The sequence below is a fragment of the Brachyistius frenatus genome, unplaced genomic scaffold (genome assembly GCF_029030835.1).
Source record: "Brachyistius frenatus isolate BFR_SWC_R1_liver_20210118 unplaced genomic scaffold, ASM2903083v1 Contig_39, whole genome shotgun sequence".
Lineage (NCBI taxonomy): Eukaryota > Metazoa > Chordata > Actinopteri > Embiotocidae > Brachyistius > Brachyistius frenatus.
In genome coordinates this window covers 2,642,380-2,661,811 of record NW_027210638.1, presented here as the reverse complement: position 1 = coordinate 2,661,811, position 19,432 = coordinate 2,642,380, and the positions used below count along the sequence as shown (strand labels likewise).

Genomic DNA, 19,432 nt, shown 5'->3' with positions numbered 1-19,432 from the left:
GTGAGAGAGGACGACGGGCTGGCTGTTGCTGCTGCCAACACAAGGGGTTGTTCGCCCTAAACTGACCACTGGATGGAGACCAATTTTCACCCACCTTTTATTTACCACTAATCTGGTCTGTAGTCACGCAATTGAAATCAACAAAGCCCATCTCCGTGCTAGACGCCGAGCCTCCTAAAAACCGTAGGGCCTCCAGACGGGCCATCTGGCGTTCTGTAGTAAACCGACAGGCCCCGCCCCCTTTGCTGACATTCTCCAATGTGCCATAGCAACCGGGGCCGAGCCCCCTGTTCCCGCGCAATGTTCCCATCCTTATAAGGCCAGTAGAATGCAGACGCACGGCTACGTCACACGTCGTTTATGTAAATAGTTTGATTGAAGAAAAATAAAAAAAAAAAGCCTTCTGCTCGACTCTGAAATGGAGGTGTGGATGCGACGCATGCGTAGTGCGGCCACAACTATCCAGTCCCGTCCACAGGCGCAGACATCAACAAGAGAGCGGGTTACTGAAGCGGGTTGATTTTCCTTATAGTCACATCGTAACGACGCGCTGCAACGACTTTTACTTTGTATCAGCTTCACCTGCAACAAGGTAACGAACGCCGCCGGTTTGTATTTGTTTTGTTGCGTTTTAAGGGGACTTAAAGTCTTAGCAGGGCTTTTCATATGTGTAATTCAAAACAAGCTTCGAGTTGTCTCAGAACAATTGCTCTTTTTTTTTTTTTTTTTTTTTTTTTTTGGGGCCTGCTGCGAGACCAACCGGTCGGTCATCTTAATGTGTAGGTCACCTCATAAACAATTCAAGTAGCCGGGCAAAGTGGGAAAATGGCGAGAAAAGCGAGGAAATGTGTTTAAATGGTGTCGGAACGGGCTTCACATGCAGACATGAAGAGGGGGGTGGCTGTTGTTGTTATTGGTTGTCTCGGTGCATTTGGCTGTTGGGAGGAAATAACTCCATTTAACGTAATTTAACTCATGTCTGAAATTGTGAGAATTATATCCGGAAACACTTTAATTAAAAGCTTTAAATGTTGTAAACATTGTTGGGTTGAAGCGCGCGTGCAGTATGCTACATTTGTGCGTGCTAAATAAGCCAAGTTGAACGTCTCACGCCCACCCGGAGCAAGGAGATGCGTCTCAGCACGCGGGCGCCGCTGTCAACAAGACAGCTCCTGCAAACACTTAACTATTTATAAAGACTCGAGCCGGCTCAAAAATGTAGTTTGCTTTAAGAAACCGGTGTAAAAAAAAAAAAACGACTTTCACGAAGCCGTCGCTGGGAACTTCGCGCACATGTAGTTGAATGTTGCAGTGACGCGGCTCCGGAATAACAAAGAGTAAAGCTCAAATTACACTATTATCTCACTACAGCTTTCCTTTCAAAACTGAAACCGAGAGATTTTTTCTGTCGGAAGTAGGTTCGCCTCGGGTTATCGCACACTTAATGTAGTGAAGTAAAGTGGAGCATCGTCGAGCAGAGGACGGTCATCAGAAAATGGGTGCGCATGAAAGCAGGTCGTGTGGCGTGCCATGCTTCCTCGCTGGAGTGGGCGGTGATTCTGGCGACTTGCACTTTTCTCTCGATAAAAACTGGTTCATTTCTCGGTGTCTTTTTTTATTTGACAAAGTGAAAGTGTTTGTCGCGCCGAGTCCGACAGCTTTCGTGAGGATTTTTACAGTTTACTTTGAATATGACGGGTTTTTTTTTTCGCATGTAAATCGCATCACACCCCCTTCCCCACATTGCCTCCGCCTTTGAAGTGTGTTGCCATGTTGAGTTGCGTCACGTACTGTATTCTGCTGCAGAGATCCTCTGTAGTTTACAGATGAACCACACGACAGAAAAAAAAAAACCTGGCCTATAACATACTCCAGAATACATGTACCGAGCTGATCTCAGGTAGATTATATGTATTGAAACCTATAAAATACCATTTAAATTGTTGGTATAGACTGCTTTGTTATCATTTTACCTATCCGTGTTCCTTATTTTCCTCAATTTTGAGCTATTTTATCTTTTGTGCTGCTGCGGTCTTAATTTTGACTGTAGTGTAAATTAGATCTTAAATCTCAGTGCTGCACTTTCCTGGTTAAAGAGAGCGATAAGTTCGATTTCCATGTTAGAGCTCCTATGATTATTTGATTAAATGATTAGTTGATCGACAGACAATTAATTGGCAACTATTTTGATAATCGATTAAACGTGCGAATAATTTTTAAATGTTGAGATTAATTGAGCTTCTTATTGTCTATCTGCTTTTTCGGCTTCTGGAAACACTTGTCAAAGGCTTTTTCTGTTTTGTTACCATTTTCTCAAACTTTAAACGCCAAACAGTAAGTAAATTAATTGATAAAATAATTAACAGATTAGCCAGTTGTAAAAATGATAACTATTTGCAGCCCTACTTTACTTTAACACGCATATAATTGTGCAACAGTGAAGTATTCACAGAGCCCTTTCCATTTGTATGTACATCGCAATTTCTTATTAGACCTTGTACATACGGCTATATGCTGTTATTATTTTACAGACATGCATCACAGGGATATAATACACAATCCTGTGTTTTAATAAATATTAAGATCCCACATTTTTTACAAAATAATGACCATATCAGATTTGTCACTGCTGAAAGTAAATTTGAGTGATTTTTTTTTTTTCTCATATTCATCCAATGCAATGTCAACAACTGTAGTTGTATCATTTTTCATTCTCAAACTGATATCTTCAGACATCAGGAGAGACATGACTTGGTGCGCCCACTGCGCCCAACTTTATGTGGTATCTTTTATAAGGAGCCGAGTGAGAGCTCTTTGGTTTTCCTGCTCTCTGCGTGCTCTCTGTGGCACCGCACTGTCAGAAGACCCTGAGGACTGATGGCAAGAAGAGAGAGAGAGGGGAAAAAAAAAAAAAAAAGCAGTCTGGGGGGCGCGGCTCGCAGTTTTGCCGCAGTTCAGGTCCACATGTGCTGTGGAGATACAATTTTGCCTAGCAACATAAATCATAATTCCTCTGCATAATCGGCACGCTTTTTGCATTTCGACTCATTTCCCCCGGGACACATTTATATTTTTGGTATTTCTCTGGCAACACAACCTCGCATCATGTAGTTTGTTTTAACCATAACAAATCTGATGTAGGCTAAGTAGTGCAGCGGGGAGACTCGGATTAAAGTGCGAGCTTCCATGATTTTTTTTTTTTTTTTGAGTTTCCAAAACGACGCGTGAATCGTGCGAGCACAGCATAGTGACATTATCTGTCTGACACGCTGTCTGACTGTTGACCTACTTCCCCCCCATGTGGGTCAGAGCGCAGAGATGCTCTAAAAACCGAAACTGCTTTCCTTGAATATTGATAGTGATTAAACACGTTTAATGAATTCACTTCACGTAAATATTAGGATCAATTAAAAAATATTGGCGCAAAACATCACCTCGGATCTAAAGCAGACCTGTGCAGCTGCAGGGAGGGATGCGCACTGATGAGAGCCAGAGGTGATATTTAAATCCTCCTTTCGTTTACACGCAGATGTTTGGCTTTCACAAGCCTAAGATGTACAGGAGTTTGGACGGCTGCTGCATCTGCCGTGCAAAGTCGTCAAGCTCTCGTTTCACGGACAGCAAGCGGTATGAGAAGGATTTCCGGAGCTGTTTTGGGTAAGTGACACACCTGGAGTTTTGGAGAGAGAAGCAGCTGTAGTGAGTAGGTCAGGTTTATTGATCTCTGTCTTTTCTTGCAGGTTGAGTGAAACGCGATCTGGAGAAATCTGTAACGCCTGCGTGCTCCTCGTGAAACGCTGGAAAAAACTTCCTGTGGGAACCAAGAAAAACTGGAACCATGTGAGTTTGGATTGCAGCGCTGACATTATGTTTGAACTGTTAGTTGGTCATGATAACATACCTGAATTATAAAAACCCATTTTGAGTAGACAAAAATCTGCTTTCCTCTCTTCTTGTCTCCTACATACATACAGGTTGTTGATGCCAGAGGAGGTCCCAGCCTAAAGATAACCTCACGGCCCAAGAAGATAAAGTCCATCTCCAAGAAAGCTCGGCCGAGTCAGATCATCAGGCTGCAGAAGGAGCTGAAAAGAAACAGTGAGTTCTTCATTTTCAGAATCGCTGTTAATTGCCCTCATTTGTTAACTAAGTCACTTATCATGCTTTGCTGCGCCCACCAGATTCAGATGCCCACAGCACTACCTCCAGTGCCTCTCCGGCTCAGTCTCCCAGCTACAGCAACCTGTCAGACGAGGGGTCCGACACCGAACTCAGCCCAGGATCCAGCCGCTCCCCCGTCTTCTCTTTTCTGGACCTGACTTACTGGAAGAGGTGAGTCAGACAGGGACGCATTGGCACTTCTTTGACCTACAAACTCATTATTTAGGACTTCCACTGACACAATGCAGCTAGTTTTTGACACGACAAATTTTATGTAATACAGTATTGAATAAAAAAAATTAAGAGTTTTCTCTCGCTCAAAATGTAAAGGCAACTTTTTAGTTTCCTAAAGTCCCATCCTCCAACAGTTCACCCACACAGGTGTTCTCTCTGGCCTGATTGGAGCTCTTCTCGGGACTCTGTGTACATACTGTGTGTCAGTTTCCTGTTAATTTTGTTGTTGATATAGTGGGACAACTCAACTGCCTTGAGAGCAAATGTTTTCAAATTGCAGGCAAAAAAAAGCTAGTTTCATAAGCAAAGTTCTTAATTCTGTGACCAAAACTAACAAAACCGTAAGAGCAAATTTGTTTGCAATGACAAAATAATGTGTCTTCTTATGCTGCAGTTTAATTGCACATGTGAATTTTCACCACCAACTGTTTGTCTTGAGGTGCTTTACTTATATTATTCAATACTGGATTTGCATGGCATGGTCAAGTCAAACATTACAGCAACACTGTGTGGAAAAAGTAAAGCCCAAGGTGATTTGTTGCCATAAAAGGAGTTGGTCAAAGTAAAATGAACAGAAAAAGACATCAATAATCAACAAAACATATGATCTTGACAGCCTTAGGTGTGGCTAAATAACACAATTTGTCCCCGGTCCTTCTCTATGTAATTCTAGGTGATGATGGTATGTAATCCATTTTGCAGGAACAATAAAGATAAAGACAAATCAAGAGGCTGGCATCTCGTGTGCTTGGTCTAATACCACTAGATGCACACTTTCTTTTAAAGGACCATTTTTTTTGCACGTTTTGGCCACTTCCCTCAAATTGCATGTAGTATTTTAGGCTTCTTCCAGATAGCCAATGATTTCCATTCGTTATTATGACAAAAGCTTAGTTAACACATGCTTGAGATGGATAATTCTTCACAGCAACGTTAAGCATTAACAGCTACATAATTAAAGAAGATACATTTAATACCCAAAATGTTGCTTCTTCATTAAACTTTGGAGCTGTAGAGCGATTTATTCACATATTTATATATTATATATATATATTTATTTATATATTCACTTCCTCCCTTCCCACTGACTTTCTATGTTTGTCACTATTAAATTGTCCCTGTATTTTAATGCGATTCTCTGAATGACATGGCAGGTAAAACGGATAAAGCTTTAATTGTTTTGGTCTCGTTTTATACATCTAAACTGATACAACGCGTTTTGCTCTATCCAGGCAAAAGGTGTGCTGTGGGATAATCTACAAGGGGCGCTTTGGGGAGGTGCTCATCGACCCCCACTTGTTCAAACCATGCTGCCGCAACAAGCAGCGGCAGCAGCAGCAGCAGCAACAACAGGAGGAGGAGGAGGAAGAAGAGGAGGAGGAAGACGAGGACGATGAGGAGGAAGAGGTGGAGGTAGAAGAGGGCCCGGTGGGTGTGGAAAAATCCCAGATGGAAGAGGAAGTGAAGGTGATACCAACGGGTGAGGGAAATGCAGAACCGGCTCAGCTCTGTGTTGTTGTGACAACACCTCCAGCCATGAGCGAGGCGGTTGCAGAAGGAGGGTGGTAAAGTCAGAGCCGCCACCCCTCTCCTTGCACACATCTCTGAAGACATCTTGGGGTGCCGTTTTTCTCGAGCACTTGCAGAAAGAAGTGGCCTCAGATTGCCTTCAATCATAAAGCAGCTGAAAATCCTTTGGTCTTCTCCATGATAATGTTGGAGGATTGTTTATTATGTTTAAATTGTAACTTATGGACTGTTGTGTTTCCACTTTGTCTCTTTTATTTTTAAATTTTTTTTTTGTATTTAATATTCTTGCCATTCTGACGATGGACCATCGATCATCTGTGGTGTTATTGATCTACTTTAGATGAAATGCTGGAGCTCTGCTGGGACGTTTAACAGATTTTATTCCAAAACGCAATACATCTGCTTATTTACAGAAAAAGGTACTACTTGAAATTCATTACCCATTTCAAACACAAAGCTGGAACCCATTCTCAGTGTGGATATTTCATCAGCATATTTGTCAAGATGACTAACATAATGGGATTAGTTTTGCTTTCTTTTTTCTAAGATTAGATAACTTTTAAAAAAAATAATTTTTAAATGGTGGATACCTCGTTTTGGAATGAAGTACACTTTACGCTGACGGAGCACAGACCTGTACAGTATCCCTTGTGTTCTTCTCTCTGCTCACAATGACATCCACTCCTCTCAAATAGTTTGTGTTTGTAGACTGGATTAGCGTTTCTGTGGGTCCCATTTAAATAAAGCCTATTCACAGCTTCAACAGCAAATACACCAGCCTTAAATATGTGTTACAGACAGTGCTAGTGTTAATTCTGGATTGGTATTAAGGAACAAAAAGGGACAGTAGCGATATTTATTGTGGCCTCAGCAACACATAGTGCATTGCATTTTTGCATGAATGGCAAGCCCACTCATCCAAAAGACGTAATGATCTGATGCATGAGTCTTCTAAAAAATTGCATGGCCTTATAGAAATTGTAAATCTTACTTTTATTTTTTTGGATCCATTTTTCTGAAGTTTTAACTTATTTTTATATGTAAAAAAAAAAAAAAAAGGAAAAATTAAACTGTCTTTGCATAATAATATCACACAATACAACAGCAAAACACAAACTCGGTCTATAGTCATTCAGCAATATCAATATCAGTAATTTCTGTCATTCCTGGGTCCGTTTATGGTAAAAGACTTTATACAAGCTGAACTTCTATGCCATTGCCTCTTATATACCACAAATGTGTTGTGATATATAGCCTAATATTACTTTATTTATCAAATAAAAGCCAAAGCACATTGAAATTCACCCAATGTCAAATCAATGCAGGTTTTCCATGGACACTTGTGCTTGTCCGAGGTCATTTGTATGTATGTTTATGGTTTTCTAAAAAGAACACTAATATGAAATTTCATACATGTGATGTTGTAGTTGGGATCAGATGGTGTGTTATGTACATAAAGGGTTGGGTGAGTGATGAGACTTTTATATAGGTTTCATTATTTATTTATTTCCTATTTATTTGTTTTCCTGCATTCCCACTTAGAGGTGTTGTACTATGAATTCTTTTCCTCGTTAGCTCATATTTAGTACGGTTTAATTCAACAGAAAACGAATGTAATTCTCACGCAGGCTTTAGTTAACATTGCGATGAATTACTAGTTGTCAATAATTGTGAAATGTTGTTAAGTATTTATTTGCTCATCGGTTTATATATTATATTTGCTTATTCTGTATCATCACATCGGATCTGTATCACGTAGACTTAAACGATTGCAACCAAACTGTGCTTCTTTTACCTTGTAGCTTAAAAATGTTACAGAATAGTAGGATACCTTACTCTAGACTTGCATGTAATGTTGCTATGCATTTACTTAGCTTACGAGTTAGACAAAGCGGTTTTGTATTTTTTATACATCATGTACTTTTTTTACTTGTCCCTTAATAAAAGTAATTTTGTGAGTTTTCTGGAAGTATGGAGTCACTGAATTTTTTGGTTTAAGGAAGAAAGGAATCAAAGAAGGGCAAAGGAGTTGAAACATGGCAGTACATAAAGGGATTCTCGATTACACTAGGAAACATCATCTCAATTCAAAAGCGCCTGACATTGCATACATTATTAATAATCCATAATTACACAGTAATGATATCCAAATCCAAATAGGACAAGTTGCCTTTCTTTGACATTTGAGCTATCTAATTTCCAAATACTACCCAGGAGAACACGATGAATAAACAGCAACTGTATTTGAAGGAGACAATATGAATAAAATGATTCATCAACAAAATAATGCAAAGGCTAACACCTGTTCAAGTCAAGAAATTTGTTACTTAATGTTTTTTAACTCATTTATGATCACTGTGCATTACAATGGGAGACAACTAAAACATCCATTATTTTGGAAAGCATTGCAACAATGTTGGATGAACTTTAAATCATATGCTTTTTCCATTTATTGTTTCACAGTCTGTAATCATAGGCATTGGTGTTTCTTATATCATATAATAATGATTTTTGATTTTGAAGTGTCACCACACTTTAACCGTTATTGCTTTAAAATTTCTGCACCAAAAAAAAAACCAATTATACAAATTAATAATAAGTACTGTAGTTTGAATGGAAAGATGACCAAAGGAAATGGTTGATGTGCACCTTTTGGTTGGTTTACGTTCAGCCAGTAGGCACAAAGAAGAAGGGAGAATTTTTTTTTTTTTTACCGGAAACAGTGGTCAGATGACAGGAAGTGAAAAAAAACAAGGAAGTGCTTTGTTTTTGTTTCACAGCTAGCAGTCAGATGTAGTTTTAATGATCTATTTCGACAGCCGAAGGTCGACAAGCATTACTTAAGGTAGGTAAAATTACGTTTGTTGCTTCCTTTGTTATTTTAGCTTGCGAGCTAACGGGACGGTCAGTGCTTCGTCCAGGCTGCTAACAAAGGAAGTGACAGTATATATATATATATATTTTTTTTTTTACAGCATGCTTGCGACTACAACATCACTGGGAGCTTTCAGAGCTGCAGTTTACTGCCCTTGTTAGTGTGAATTAACGTAATGAATCTACATAGTTAGGGCCTCTGTCCGTTTCTTCCACGGTTCAATTTTCTTGAAAGGCTTAATGTTGTTTTGTGGATATTATCTCTCACATTTATAAACAGAGGTTTGTATTTGCAGATTCGTCATCATGGTGGAGCCCACAGCATCGAGCGTGTTCTGTAACAGGATGCTGAGCATGGTCAACTCGGAGGATGTCAACGCCATCATTCAGGCTCAGAGACACATGTGAGTGTCATGCTGTGATGAGCTTGATGTGTTGTGGGTTTTTTTTTTTTTCCTGCTGCCTCACTAAATATGAAATGCGTGTGTATTGTTTTGGGTTGATCCAGGTCATTTGCATATTACCGTGAAGCTTCAGGATTGACATTTCTCTGCTTAATCGTCATTAAAACAGGCTCGACCGCTTTGAGAAGACCAACGAGATGCTGATCAACTTTAATGGACTGTCTAATGTCCGACTGCAGCAGATGAACGAGCACTTCCTGCTGCACACCCGCACACTGGTGGAGATGAAGAAAGACCTGGACAGCATTTTCAGGAGGATCAGGTGAGTTGCTGTTCCCACAGTGCAAACACACACACACACACACACACACACACACACACACACACACACACACACACACACACACACACACACACACACACACAACTTCTGATTATTGGTCTCCTCCGCTTCTCCAGGACATTAAAAGGGAAGATTGCTAAGCAGTACCCAGAAGCTTTCAGCAGTGAGTCCACATTTTCTTCCCAGTCCTCATTTTATAACCACTATTAGCTTACAAACATTAGTGCATCTAAATATAATGTCTTAAACATCTCCTACTTTCCTGACAGATATCCATGAGTCGCCCATCCTGGAGGATGACGATGATGAGTTTGACCCAGTTCCCCCGAGTGTTGCAACAACAACAGCAACAACTGCGCCCTCAGAGCAGAGCACAGAGTCCTGTGACACAAGTCCAGATGTGATCTCACCCACCGTGAGCAGATGCTCTGAAGATCTTTCTCAAGAGCCACCAGACACGCCCACTTCAGACGTCCCGGAGACAGCCGTACTCCGGGACGAGGGTCCTGACTCTGTACCTGCAGAATAGAGGGGACATTGTGAATGGACTTGTGTTACTTGAAACTGAGCTTCAACCTTAAAGCTACTTTAGCAGGAGGTCGTGCTGTATTTTTGAGTGTGCGATGGCCTCTGTAATATTTGCGGCTCTTTCAGTCATTAATCTTTTTTTTGAAAATTCCAGCCCTGTTGTTGGAGGTGTCTCTGAACTGTCTATGCGGGCGCTGGATGTTTGTTGGCATGCTTGCTTGTCCTATGCCTGCACAGCATACACAAAACAAACAAAAAAAAAAAATGCAGAAAGTACTTGACGTTTTAGTATATCTCACTACAGATACAGTATACCTGAGCAAAAGCCCGGATTTATTTAGAGATCTAAACAACAAAGCTGCAGGGAAACTATTGTTGTTTGTTCCAATTCTTGTCATTTATTTTTGTCCTCCAAAAGTGTTTGTGTAGCAAAAACGGTACAACTGAGAAACATGAAACTTCTTCACAAATCCCTGCCACCACTCCGCCCCAAGACATGATGAACTGAACTCACAGGTGGCGTTGTAATATTTAGATCAACACTGGATGATCCCCAAGTTTCACACAGATTGACCACCAGGAAGCATTATACCTGAACATTGCTTTTAATTGTTAAAATTGTTTTTACATGAACAAATTATCAGAAAAAGTTCACATTTCTTAGGGTGACTAACTTTTCTCAAAATATTGTTCTGATACCTGAATTAATGGGGCTGCCAACAGCCAATCAAAATTCGGCAGTTTGTAATTTCTACTGTTACTGAATCTCAAATGACTGAAGATTACAGATGGAAATATTTTAGAAATCCTCTCCATTAGTAAATATACTTTGAATTTTTTTACTTGCAACACAGTCATGGATACATGTCAAGAGTCACAACTGTCAATCTGATATTCAAATAAAACCAGTTTTGATATGTCTTGATCAAACAGTGTTTAATAAGCCCTCACAGGCAGACTCTGATTCACTGTCAGCAGATTGAAAAAAAAAACTGTCACAATGAAGGATGCTCTTAATTTTAACAACGGGGACAGAGGTGTGTTTGTAGCGACTCCTTTCGAAAATTACTATAAAGATGTACATTGTTTATTGAGTGGATTTCCCCCTTAAATTAAAGCTAATGTGAGAAATGTGATAGTGTTTTGAAAAATGTTTTTGGCATGTACATGAAGAATATCTTTGACAAATGGTTTCATTCAATTTAAAAAAAACAAAAAAAACAGCTGCGATATTTGATCGACTGTTTTGGGATTCTTAAACTCAACAGAAAATGAACGAAGAGAAAGATACTTTATTGTAAAATAACATTTGAGGTAAATCACCAGAAAATATGGGCCTCACAAAATGTAGGCAGGGTAGATTTTAGGTAAAAAAATACCAACGGGGTTGAAGTTTGTGGTTAATCATAACTTTGTTTGGGAATATGGTTCCTACCACAGAGTTAAACATGCATAACTGTCTTCTGAAAAACTAGTAAACATAGTAAACATTCACTCTCTGATGTAACAACATAATCATTTCTTGGGGCCATATAGGAATCCAGCAGAGAGATCCTGTACACAAAGTACAGATGAGGCGAAGAACAGGTTGTTAATAAGGACCAGACTATTTGTTTTTGCCTCAAAGAATCGCTCCAGGTTAATATAAACAATGAGTCATTTATTTACACACTTTATGGGCATGATATCATTATCTGAAATATTTGCAACTGGCTACATTTAGGCATTTATTTGAAGATGTCAACACTGTGCGGGAGCTACTGCTTAGTGGTTGTTACCAAGTGAAAAGTAGTTGTCTAATAACATTATTAATAAATGCCACATAGACATTGGCTAGAAGCTTCCAGCTAACTTCATAAAAAATTAGCAGAGGTGAAAGAAGTACTGAGATGCTGTACCTAAGTTAAAGTACCAATACAGCCATGTGAAAATACTCCCATTACAAGTAAAAATATTAGCAGCAACATGAAGTTAAAGTATGAAAGTAAAAGTACTGGTTCGGTCCCTGAGAATGATATATTATTATATGTGACATCATTCGAGTATTAATACTGAAGCATCAGTGTGTAAGCAGCATGTTACTGTTGTAGCTGTTGCAGGTGGAGCTAGTTTAAACTACGTTATATCCAGTTTTATAAACAGGGAGAACAGATAAATCTGAGGGTCGTCAGATGATTACAGAGAGGAAAGAAGGAAGAAAAAAAAGAAGAAAATCCAATACCCAAATCTCAGATTCAAATTTATTGAAATAATACCATGAGAAAAGTTTAAAGGGGAAAATCACCATTTGGTGGAGCTGTTAACAGCTCATAGACATCTGAAATGTGACTGTGACTACACGCTGCTTTTTGTAAGATGTCAAAAGACAAAAAAAAGTTCAAAACCACTGATTTAATCTTTAACAATGTGTTGTATTTTAAAACTTATTATATTACCCAAAGGGTGACCAGGCGGCATTCACTGTGAAACCTTAGCTTCATTTTAGTGTTGAAGTTTATTGTGTTTACTTTAGTGTGGGAGTGGTATTCAAATAAATATAGACCTATTTGTTTAGTCCTTCACATGCTGAAGGTCACACAGTAGCCTGTCTTGTGTTTTCACCCTAATTATCCATAGTTTCAAACCTTCATCTTAAAAGTAACTAAAGCTGTCAAATAAATGTAGTTAAAGTAGAAAGTTCCTTCTGAAATGTAGTGAAGTGGGACAATAAAGTAGCATCAAATTGAAAAACAAATATATCCTTAAAATTGTACACAGCGGTCAGTATACTTGTTTAACGTTAGGGTGCTAAAGAAAAATACAAACTAAGCACCAGGAGCATAAAGGTTTTTTCTTCTTATTTGATTTGATTTTTTTTTTTAATATTTCGTGTTACGTTTTAAACTGTGTACTGAACGTCGAGCGACCGCCAGAGGGCGCTGACACCAAATCATAGCAGCTTTTTCCACAGATAATGTAGTCAAAACGACACGAGTCTGCTCACAACACACTCACTGGGCAACTTCCTTCGTACCGGAGATTTATTTTGTTGTTGTTTTGAACAGAAGCACGTTAAAAAAAAAAAAAAACAACCCCGCGGATAACACCGGGGTTTTTTGTGTGTGTGACTTAATTTAGCGCGACACCAGTCGTCCCATTGTCGCGTTTATTAGCAGGCTGCCTGGCTAACAGGCTAACAGCTAGCGGTCAACGTTGACGCTGAAGCCAAGCTGCCAGAAAACAACATCCACTTTATGAGGGAGTCACCCGGAGGAACGCCTCTGCTGCCGGCCGCAAGATGAAGAGGCTGACGAGGAAGAAGGCTCTGACTCTGGTGAAGGAGTTGGACGCTTTTCCTAAAGTTCCCGAGAGCTACGTGGAGTCCACAGCCAGCGGAGGGACAGGTACGCACCGGCAAACACACACACACACACACACACACACCTGACCCACTTTAATGTCTCTGAAACTCTTCCCCAGTGTCTCTGGTGGCCTTCACGCTCATGGCCGTCCTCGCCTTCCTGGAGTTCTTTGTGTACAGAGACACGTGGATGAAGTATGAATACGAGGTGGACAAAGACTTCAGCAGGTAAAAAGCTTAAAAACAAGTTGACCCGCTGCGCTTTGAACCTCTCCGCTCCGTCCAACACCGCACCTGCTCCTCTTTTACAGCAAACTCAGGATCAATGTGGACATTACGGTGGCCATGAGGTGCCAGTGTAAGTGTAGTCGTGTGGATTTTGTTTGTGCACGTCGGCTCTAGAAAGAAGGTTTTTTTTTTTTTTTTTTTGGAACTTTTCTTGTGTGCTTGAATGCAGATATAGGTGCAGATGTCCTCGATCTGGCAGAGACCATGGTTTCTTCTGATGGCTTAAAGTATGAACCGGTGAGTATGAGCTTTTATTATTCACTGAGCAATAAAGATTAGCAGCCAAGAGTATTATATATATATATATATATATATTAATCTCATCTAATCCTTTTTTTGGTTGCAGTGTTCTTTAGCCTTGTCTCATAATTATGTTTTTTTTTTTTTCATTTCTCCATTGTAGGTCAACTTTGAGCTCTCTCCACCGCAAAGACTGTGGCACATGTAAGATACAAATGGACTTGTAGCAGCTGGGGCACTTTTAAAAGAATATAGTGATATTTTGTGTGTTATTTGTTCTGATATTTATATTCAGTGTCTGTGATCTTGTAGCCCAAAGGGCACCAAAATGTATTTTCTGCCTGAACAGCAGACTCACTGGAGCGATTTGGTTTGACCTAAAGCTAATATGTTGAGCTATTTTTTTTATTTTTTATTCCAATGGATTACTTTAATCTCATCCCAAGTGAGTCCTAATTTTTTTCCGTCCTTCTCCGTCAGGACTCTTCTGCACATCCAGGAGCGTCTGAAGGTGGAGCACTCTCTGCAGGACGTGCTCTTCAAGGCTGCAATAAAAGAAGTTCCTCCTGCTGACTCTCAGAGGTACAGGACCCTCAGGATATTTGTTTTTGTGTTGTAGGTGGTTAAAAATGTGATTTATACTCATGGACCAGGAAGTGTTCAGCCTTGTTGTTCCTCTTCTCCGTAGTGAGGACAGTTCCACTTCCCTCACTGCCTGCAGGATACATGGACATATGTATGTCAACAAGGTGGCAGGAAATTTCCACATCACCGTTGGCAAGTATGTACCCACGACAATAAAACACTTCTCATAATATGTTGATCTTTTTTTTTTTTTAAACTGTAAAATGATGGACGACATCTGTAGAGTGAAGAGTCACCACAGTCTCGACTGTCTTGAACTGTTGTGATTGCTCGCTTGACGCTTATCGTTGTCGAGGTTGATCAGTGATCGCTAGTTGTGCAAGTAGCTACTTATCAATAAAATGTTCCCCCCAATAGACGTCCTCTTAGCTCGGCATTAAGGGCTGTGGAGGGGGGCGGGACCTGGTTATGTTGGCTCCACCCCCTGGTCACTCCTGCGCAGACTGGTTGCAAACAAGCGGTAAAATTAAAAAAAAAAAAATGAAACCCACGCCAAAGTGCCAAAAACTGCAGTTTCTTGAATGGCCACTGGAGTCCGACTCCAAAAGCAAGTAAACTCCCACAGACCTCCATGTTGAAGGGACCAAAATTTACAGCCAAAATAAACATGTCGACAGTCGAGACGTTTCAAAACCCTCCCACAATGTAACAATCACCGGCAGACCTTCTCTCCCGCTGATCGAATCTCGGCGCCAACAACTCTTGATGGAACTTTACACAGGCTAACCTTTTGACCTTTTCATCCTTGGACAGGTCCATCCCACATCCCAGAGGCCACGCCCATCTAGCAGCCCTGGTCAGCCATGACAGTGAGTTTATTATCTGTCTGACACGACTACACGGCTTTTTACTTTGACATCATGGCAGTGACTGTCACGGTGCAAAGTCAAGTTGTAGCAGCTGCCACACATGACGAAAGCCATTTTATTCACCTGATGATGATTCATCGTTTTCATTTGTCCTTGTGTCACAGCTTACAACTTCTCTCACCGGATTGACCACCTGTCCTTCGGAGAAGCGATCCCCGGACTTATCAGCCCTCTGGACGGCACAGAGAAAGTCTCTGCTGAATGTGCGTCTGTGATTTCAAAATTTATCCAATTTTTAAAAAAAAAATCTTAATTAACATTCTGATATTCAGTTTTTTTTAATTGATTCATTCTTGCTGCGTCTTTCCAGCAAACCACATGTTTCAGTACTTCATCACCATCGTGCCCACCAAGCTGAACACCTACAAAGTCTCTGCAGAGACGCATCAGTACTCGGTCACTGAGCGGGTAGGCTTTCGTTTTTCACTCTAGGTTTAGTTGTGTGGCAGCCAGTACGGCGAATATGTTTGCATTCCTCTTGTCGTCCTGCAGGAACGAGTGATCAACCATGCTGCAGGCAGCCACGGGGTCTCGGGGATCTTCATGAAATACGATATCAGCTCGCTGATGGTCAAAGTCACCGAGCAGCACATGCCTCTCTGGCAGTTTCTCGTCAGACTCTGCGGCATCATCGGAGGCATTTTCTCCACCACGGGTAGATAATCTGTCCGTCAGAAACACCGGAGACGTACTATTCTTTCAAGAAACTGTAGTAATGTTTCAGCTCGCACTTTTTAAGTGCTTTTAGAGTACACCGCAACATTAGCAGAATGCTTTCCTGACCTCCGGGCTGCCATCGGGTGCTTTGATTTATGAATGAACTCCAATGTAAATATCAACTTGTAGCTCACAGTGAACATATATATTTTTTTTTTTGTCAAAGTAATGCTACTCTTACATGGTAATGCAGTTCTGAACAGATGTAAAACATTTTTTGTAGGTACATTCACATCTGAGAGTGTGCAACAGCTTTAATAAAACAGTAGCCTTAAAAAAACAGTGAACTACCAGTCTACGTTGACATTATGTATGTTTGAACTCTTTTTGACAATATAGCACACGGAAACAATAATTATTGTCTAATCTTGGATGTCATGGCTTCTTACAAGCACCTGAAGACATCAGCATGAAAACGTTTGTTTTACAACAACTGCATCATTGGCCCCGACACACCTGGCATTAACATCTGTCCCGGGGGATCTGATTACAAGTGAACAGCTCCAAGACATCATGAAGGTTAAATTGTAGAGGAAGGAATCTGCTCGTGAGGGTAGACGTCTGTTCTTCCACGAACGTTGTTTAGCAGCTCGGAAAAAGACAAAAATGAGGCTGTGTATTATTCATGATGTGTGCGGGTTTTGAAATGCAGGCTGCCACTTTAACTCAACGTCCTCCACTTCATAAAAGAACAGGGAACATATATAACAACTCAAATCAAGGTCCTTTCCCCTCATTTACCCCCCCTCCCCCTCCAACGTGAACACGAGTGTTTAAGGTGGATCTTTTTCTCACTTGCAGGTATGATACACGGGATGGTTGGATTTGTGGTCGATGTCGTTTGCTGCCGATTCCAAATGGGCGTCTACAAACATCTTGATGTAAGTAAATGTAAATGAAATAGTATTCCTTTTGAAAGTTTTCAAATTTACAGGAATTCAAACCTCACCGGCCCGCTCGTATTTTTTTTTTCTTTTTTTTTTTCTTTCCTCAGAAGGCTCCTCTGAATGTGCAGGAAAACAGTGAAACTCTACTTCCTGCAGAAAACTTATGAGTCACGAGACGACAACAGCTACCGCTCACATTCTTGGCCAAACACTCAGAAACGAGATGCTGTGGAAATGTTTACAAGTTGTTTTATTATAAAATGTGCCACTGCTTTATTCTGAAATGTGTAATATTTTGATAATTTTTTTTTTTACATTTTTATTGGGTGGGTGGGAGATTCACGCGTGTCTGTTCATCCACCTGGGGGAGGACTGTAATCACCACTTATCTGGACAGCTGAAAATCAGAAATGATCACATTTGATACCGATTATGATGATGCCTCGTATACCTGCATATTTCCCCTTGTTTTTGGCGAATTCACCCTCTTTGCAGCAGTGTAGAGTAATGACACCTTCTTGACAGATTAGTTTCACATTAACAGGTGAACTTAGATTTTTTTTTTGTTCTGCTCTGTGTGGGAATAGTGTGAAAAGACTTTAAAAATGATTGTTGAAACCTGAGGCTGATTTAAAATCCACTTTCAACTTGACGTTGATTCATTGTCAATATTTAGCTCCGTCTCTGGTGCGTACTGCTGTCGTCTCACCCGGGGCTGCACCGATGATTTCTTTTGATGAACCAATCGAAACAGTGCGAAATATTCCAGTGGCCAAGGTGCTGTGGTTGTTGGTTTTCATCAAAGCCTAAAAATACACAATTTAGAATGACATAAAAGCAGCAAAACTTCACATTTGAGACGCTAAAACCAGAGTAAAAGTGTCATTTCTTTGGGGGTAAACAACTAACAGTTATCCAAACTGTTGCACGTAACTCAGTCGATAAAATGAGAAACCGTTTCAGCTGTCGTGTCCTCTTTAAGCAAGAATCTCTAGAAAGGAATATTTTACACCATGTCAAGAGTTTATTTGACAGTATTTCAGAATATCTTTCAGTAAACAAGTTTTTTGTTTTTTAGCAAAATGTAATATATCAGTACTGTCGCATTTCATAAAAATAGTTGTTCACGTCTTTGAAACTACAGTATCAATGATACAGTAAACCATATTTGTAGGAATACAGCTGTACAAGGTGAATAGTACACAATTAACACTACACAGTTATACTTGATCTCAATGGGGATTTATGAACGTGCCATCCTTCACAGGTTCCAGTAACTTTTTGTTTCTGTTTACAAAATCAGTCACAGCAGGCAGGGGGACGGCCTGGATGGAGACGGAGGGCCGGATGACATATTCTTTCAGCGTTTCTGAACTTTTGGCGTTTGTACAAACGGTAAACACGTTCCACAGCCTTAACGGCACATTGTCATGCTCCTCGCTTAACATCTTAACCAGCTTATCGCATAAACCACAGCTCGGTCAGATCGGAAACATCCAGCGAACACGATGGTGATGCACGAGGTCTTCCCAGTGTCCCCGGTCTGCAGGTGGGTTGCTTTGCTAAAAGCACATCACCAGCAGTTTACAAGCACAGCTCGGATGTGCCGTCATGCTGCATTCAGTCTAATTGTCACAATGCCTTTGTGATTATTCTTTTTTTTAAACTCGTCTGCTCCTCCAGTAGTCAAAAGCTCCAATGTTAAATTTTTAAGAGCAAACATCTTGCTGAGAGAAATGGGTGATATTAAAATGGCGAAATGCAGGAGGACAGTGACTTCCTCTTGGGTGTCTCAGTTTAATAGCAGCATTCCCCGACCTCTGCCAGAGACAGGAGTCTGTGATTAAACAGATGTTTCGATGCGTTTGTGTTTCACGGGTCAGATGCAGCGGGCATCTGCGCTGCCCGCAATGGTGCAAACTCAATGTTTTCTTTACAGAAGAGACAAATAAAGCTGAAGTACAGAAACCACGGTCCACTCTAATATAACCCTGTCTTGATAAACGTTTCACAGCTCTACACTCCTAGATGACTCTTAAGAAGAGGATGTGATGCTACAGGCTACATTTTTTTTATCCCCTTCGAAACACCTGGGGACGAGGGCAATCATCGACATTGATAAGCTAAACAGTTGAGAGTGCATCGAGATATATACTGCTTGAAGAAGGACGGGCTCCACAACTCAGTTTGCCGACGCGTGTGCACGGTCGATAATATCGGTTTTGCATTCAGTTCCCAAAACAAATCACAACGGCAGCAGTTCTGCATTAGTTCGAGTAAGGCACTCCGCCCCACCTCATAACCATCGGCCTCCTCTTCCCCACACCGATGCCCCTCTCCCACAGTGATGTGGTACACTTAGCACAGTAAAA

At 40.6% G+C, this 19,432-nt stretch overlaps 3 protein-coding genes across 4 annotated transcripts; all 3 read left to right on the top strand.

Moving 5' to 3' along the window:
• The first annotated feature begins 452 nt into the window (after window positions 1–452).
• Window positions 453–7,894, top strand: LOC138622871 (SIN3-HDAC complex-associated factor-like). The gene is made up of 6 exons (XM_069701990.1): window positions 453–592; window positions 3,530–3,657; window positions 3,741–3,840; window positions 3,975–4,098; window positions 4,182–4,332; window positions 5,628–7,894. The coding sequence occupies exons 2-6, from the start codon at window positions 3,530–3,532 to the stop codon at window positions 5,962–5,964; spliced, it is 840 nt and encodes a 279-aa protein (XP_069558091.1). The 5' UTR covers window positions 453–592; the 3' UTR covers window positions 5,965–7,894.
• Window positions 7,895–8,674: 780 nt separating this feature from the next.
• kxd1 (KxDL motif containing 1) lies at window positions 8,675–11,210 on the top strand. Its single transcript, XM_069701989.1, has 5 exons — window positions 8,675–8,770; window positions 9,096–9,203; window positions 9,373–9,525; window positions 9,663–9,709; window positions 9,816–11,210. The coding sequence occupies exons 2-5, from the start codon at window positions 9,106–9,108 to the stop codon at window positions 10,073–10,075; spliced, it is 558 nt and encodes a 185-aa protein (XP_069558090.1). The 5' UTR covers window positions 8,675–8,770; window positions 9,096–9,105; the 3' UTR covers window positions 10,076–11,210.
• Window positions 11,211–13,048: 1,838 nt separating this feature from the next.
• On the top strand, window positions 13,049–17,712 carry LOC138622883 (endoplasmic reticulum-Golgi intermediate compartment protein 2-like). 2 transcript variants are annotated; one of them, XM_069702010.1, is made up of 13 exons: window positions 13,049–13,457; window positions 13,534–13,642; window positions 13,726–13,772; window positions 13,872–13,939; window positions 14,106–14,146; window positions 14,423–14,524; window positions 14,631–14,723; window positions 15,341–15,396; window positions 15,561–15,659; window positions 15,767–15,864; window positions 15,949–16,111; window positions 16,975–17,054; window positions 17,171–17,712. In XM_069702010.1, exons 1-13 carry the CDS (start codon window positions 13,352–13,354, stop codon window positions 17,225–17,227), a joined length of 1,119 nt encoding a protein of 372 aa, XP_069558111.1. In that variant the 5' UTR covers window positions 13,049–13,351; the 3' UTR covers window positions 17,228–17,712. The 2 variants fall into 2 exon arrangements, with proteins under 2 accessions (XP_069558111.1, XP_069558110.1); XM_069702009.1 differs by having other exon boundaries at window positions 17,168–17,712.
• The last annotated feature ends 1,720 nt before the right edge of the window (window positions 17,713–19,432 follow it).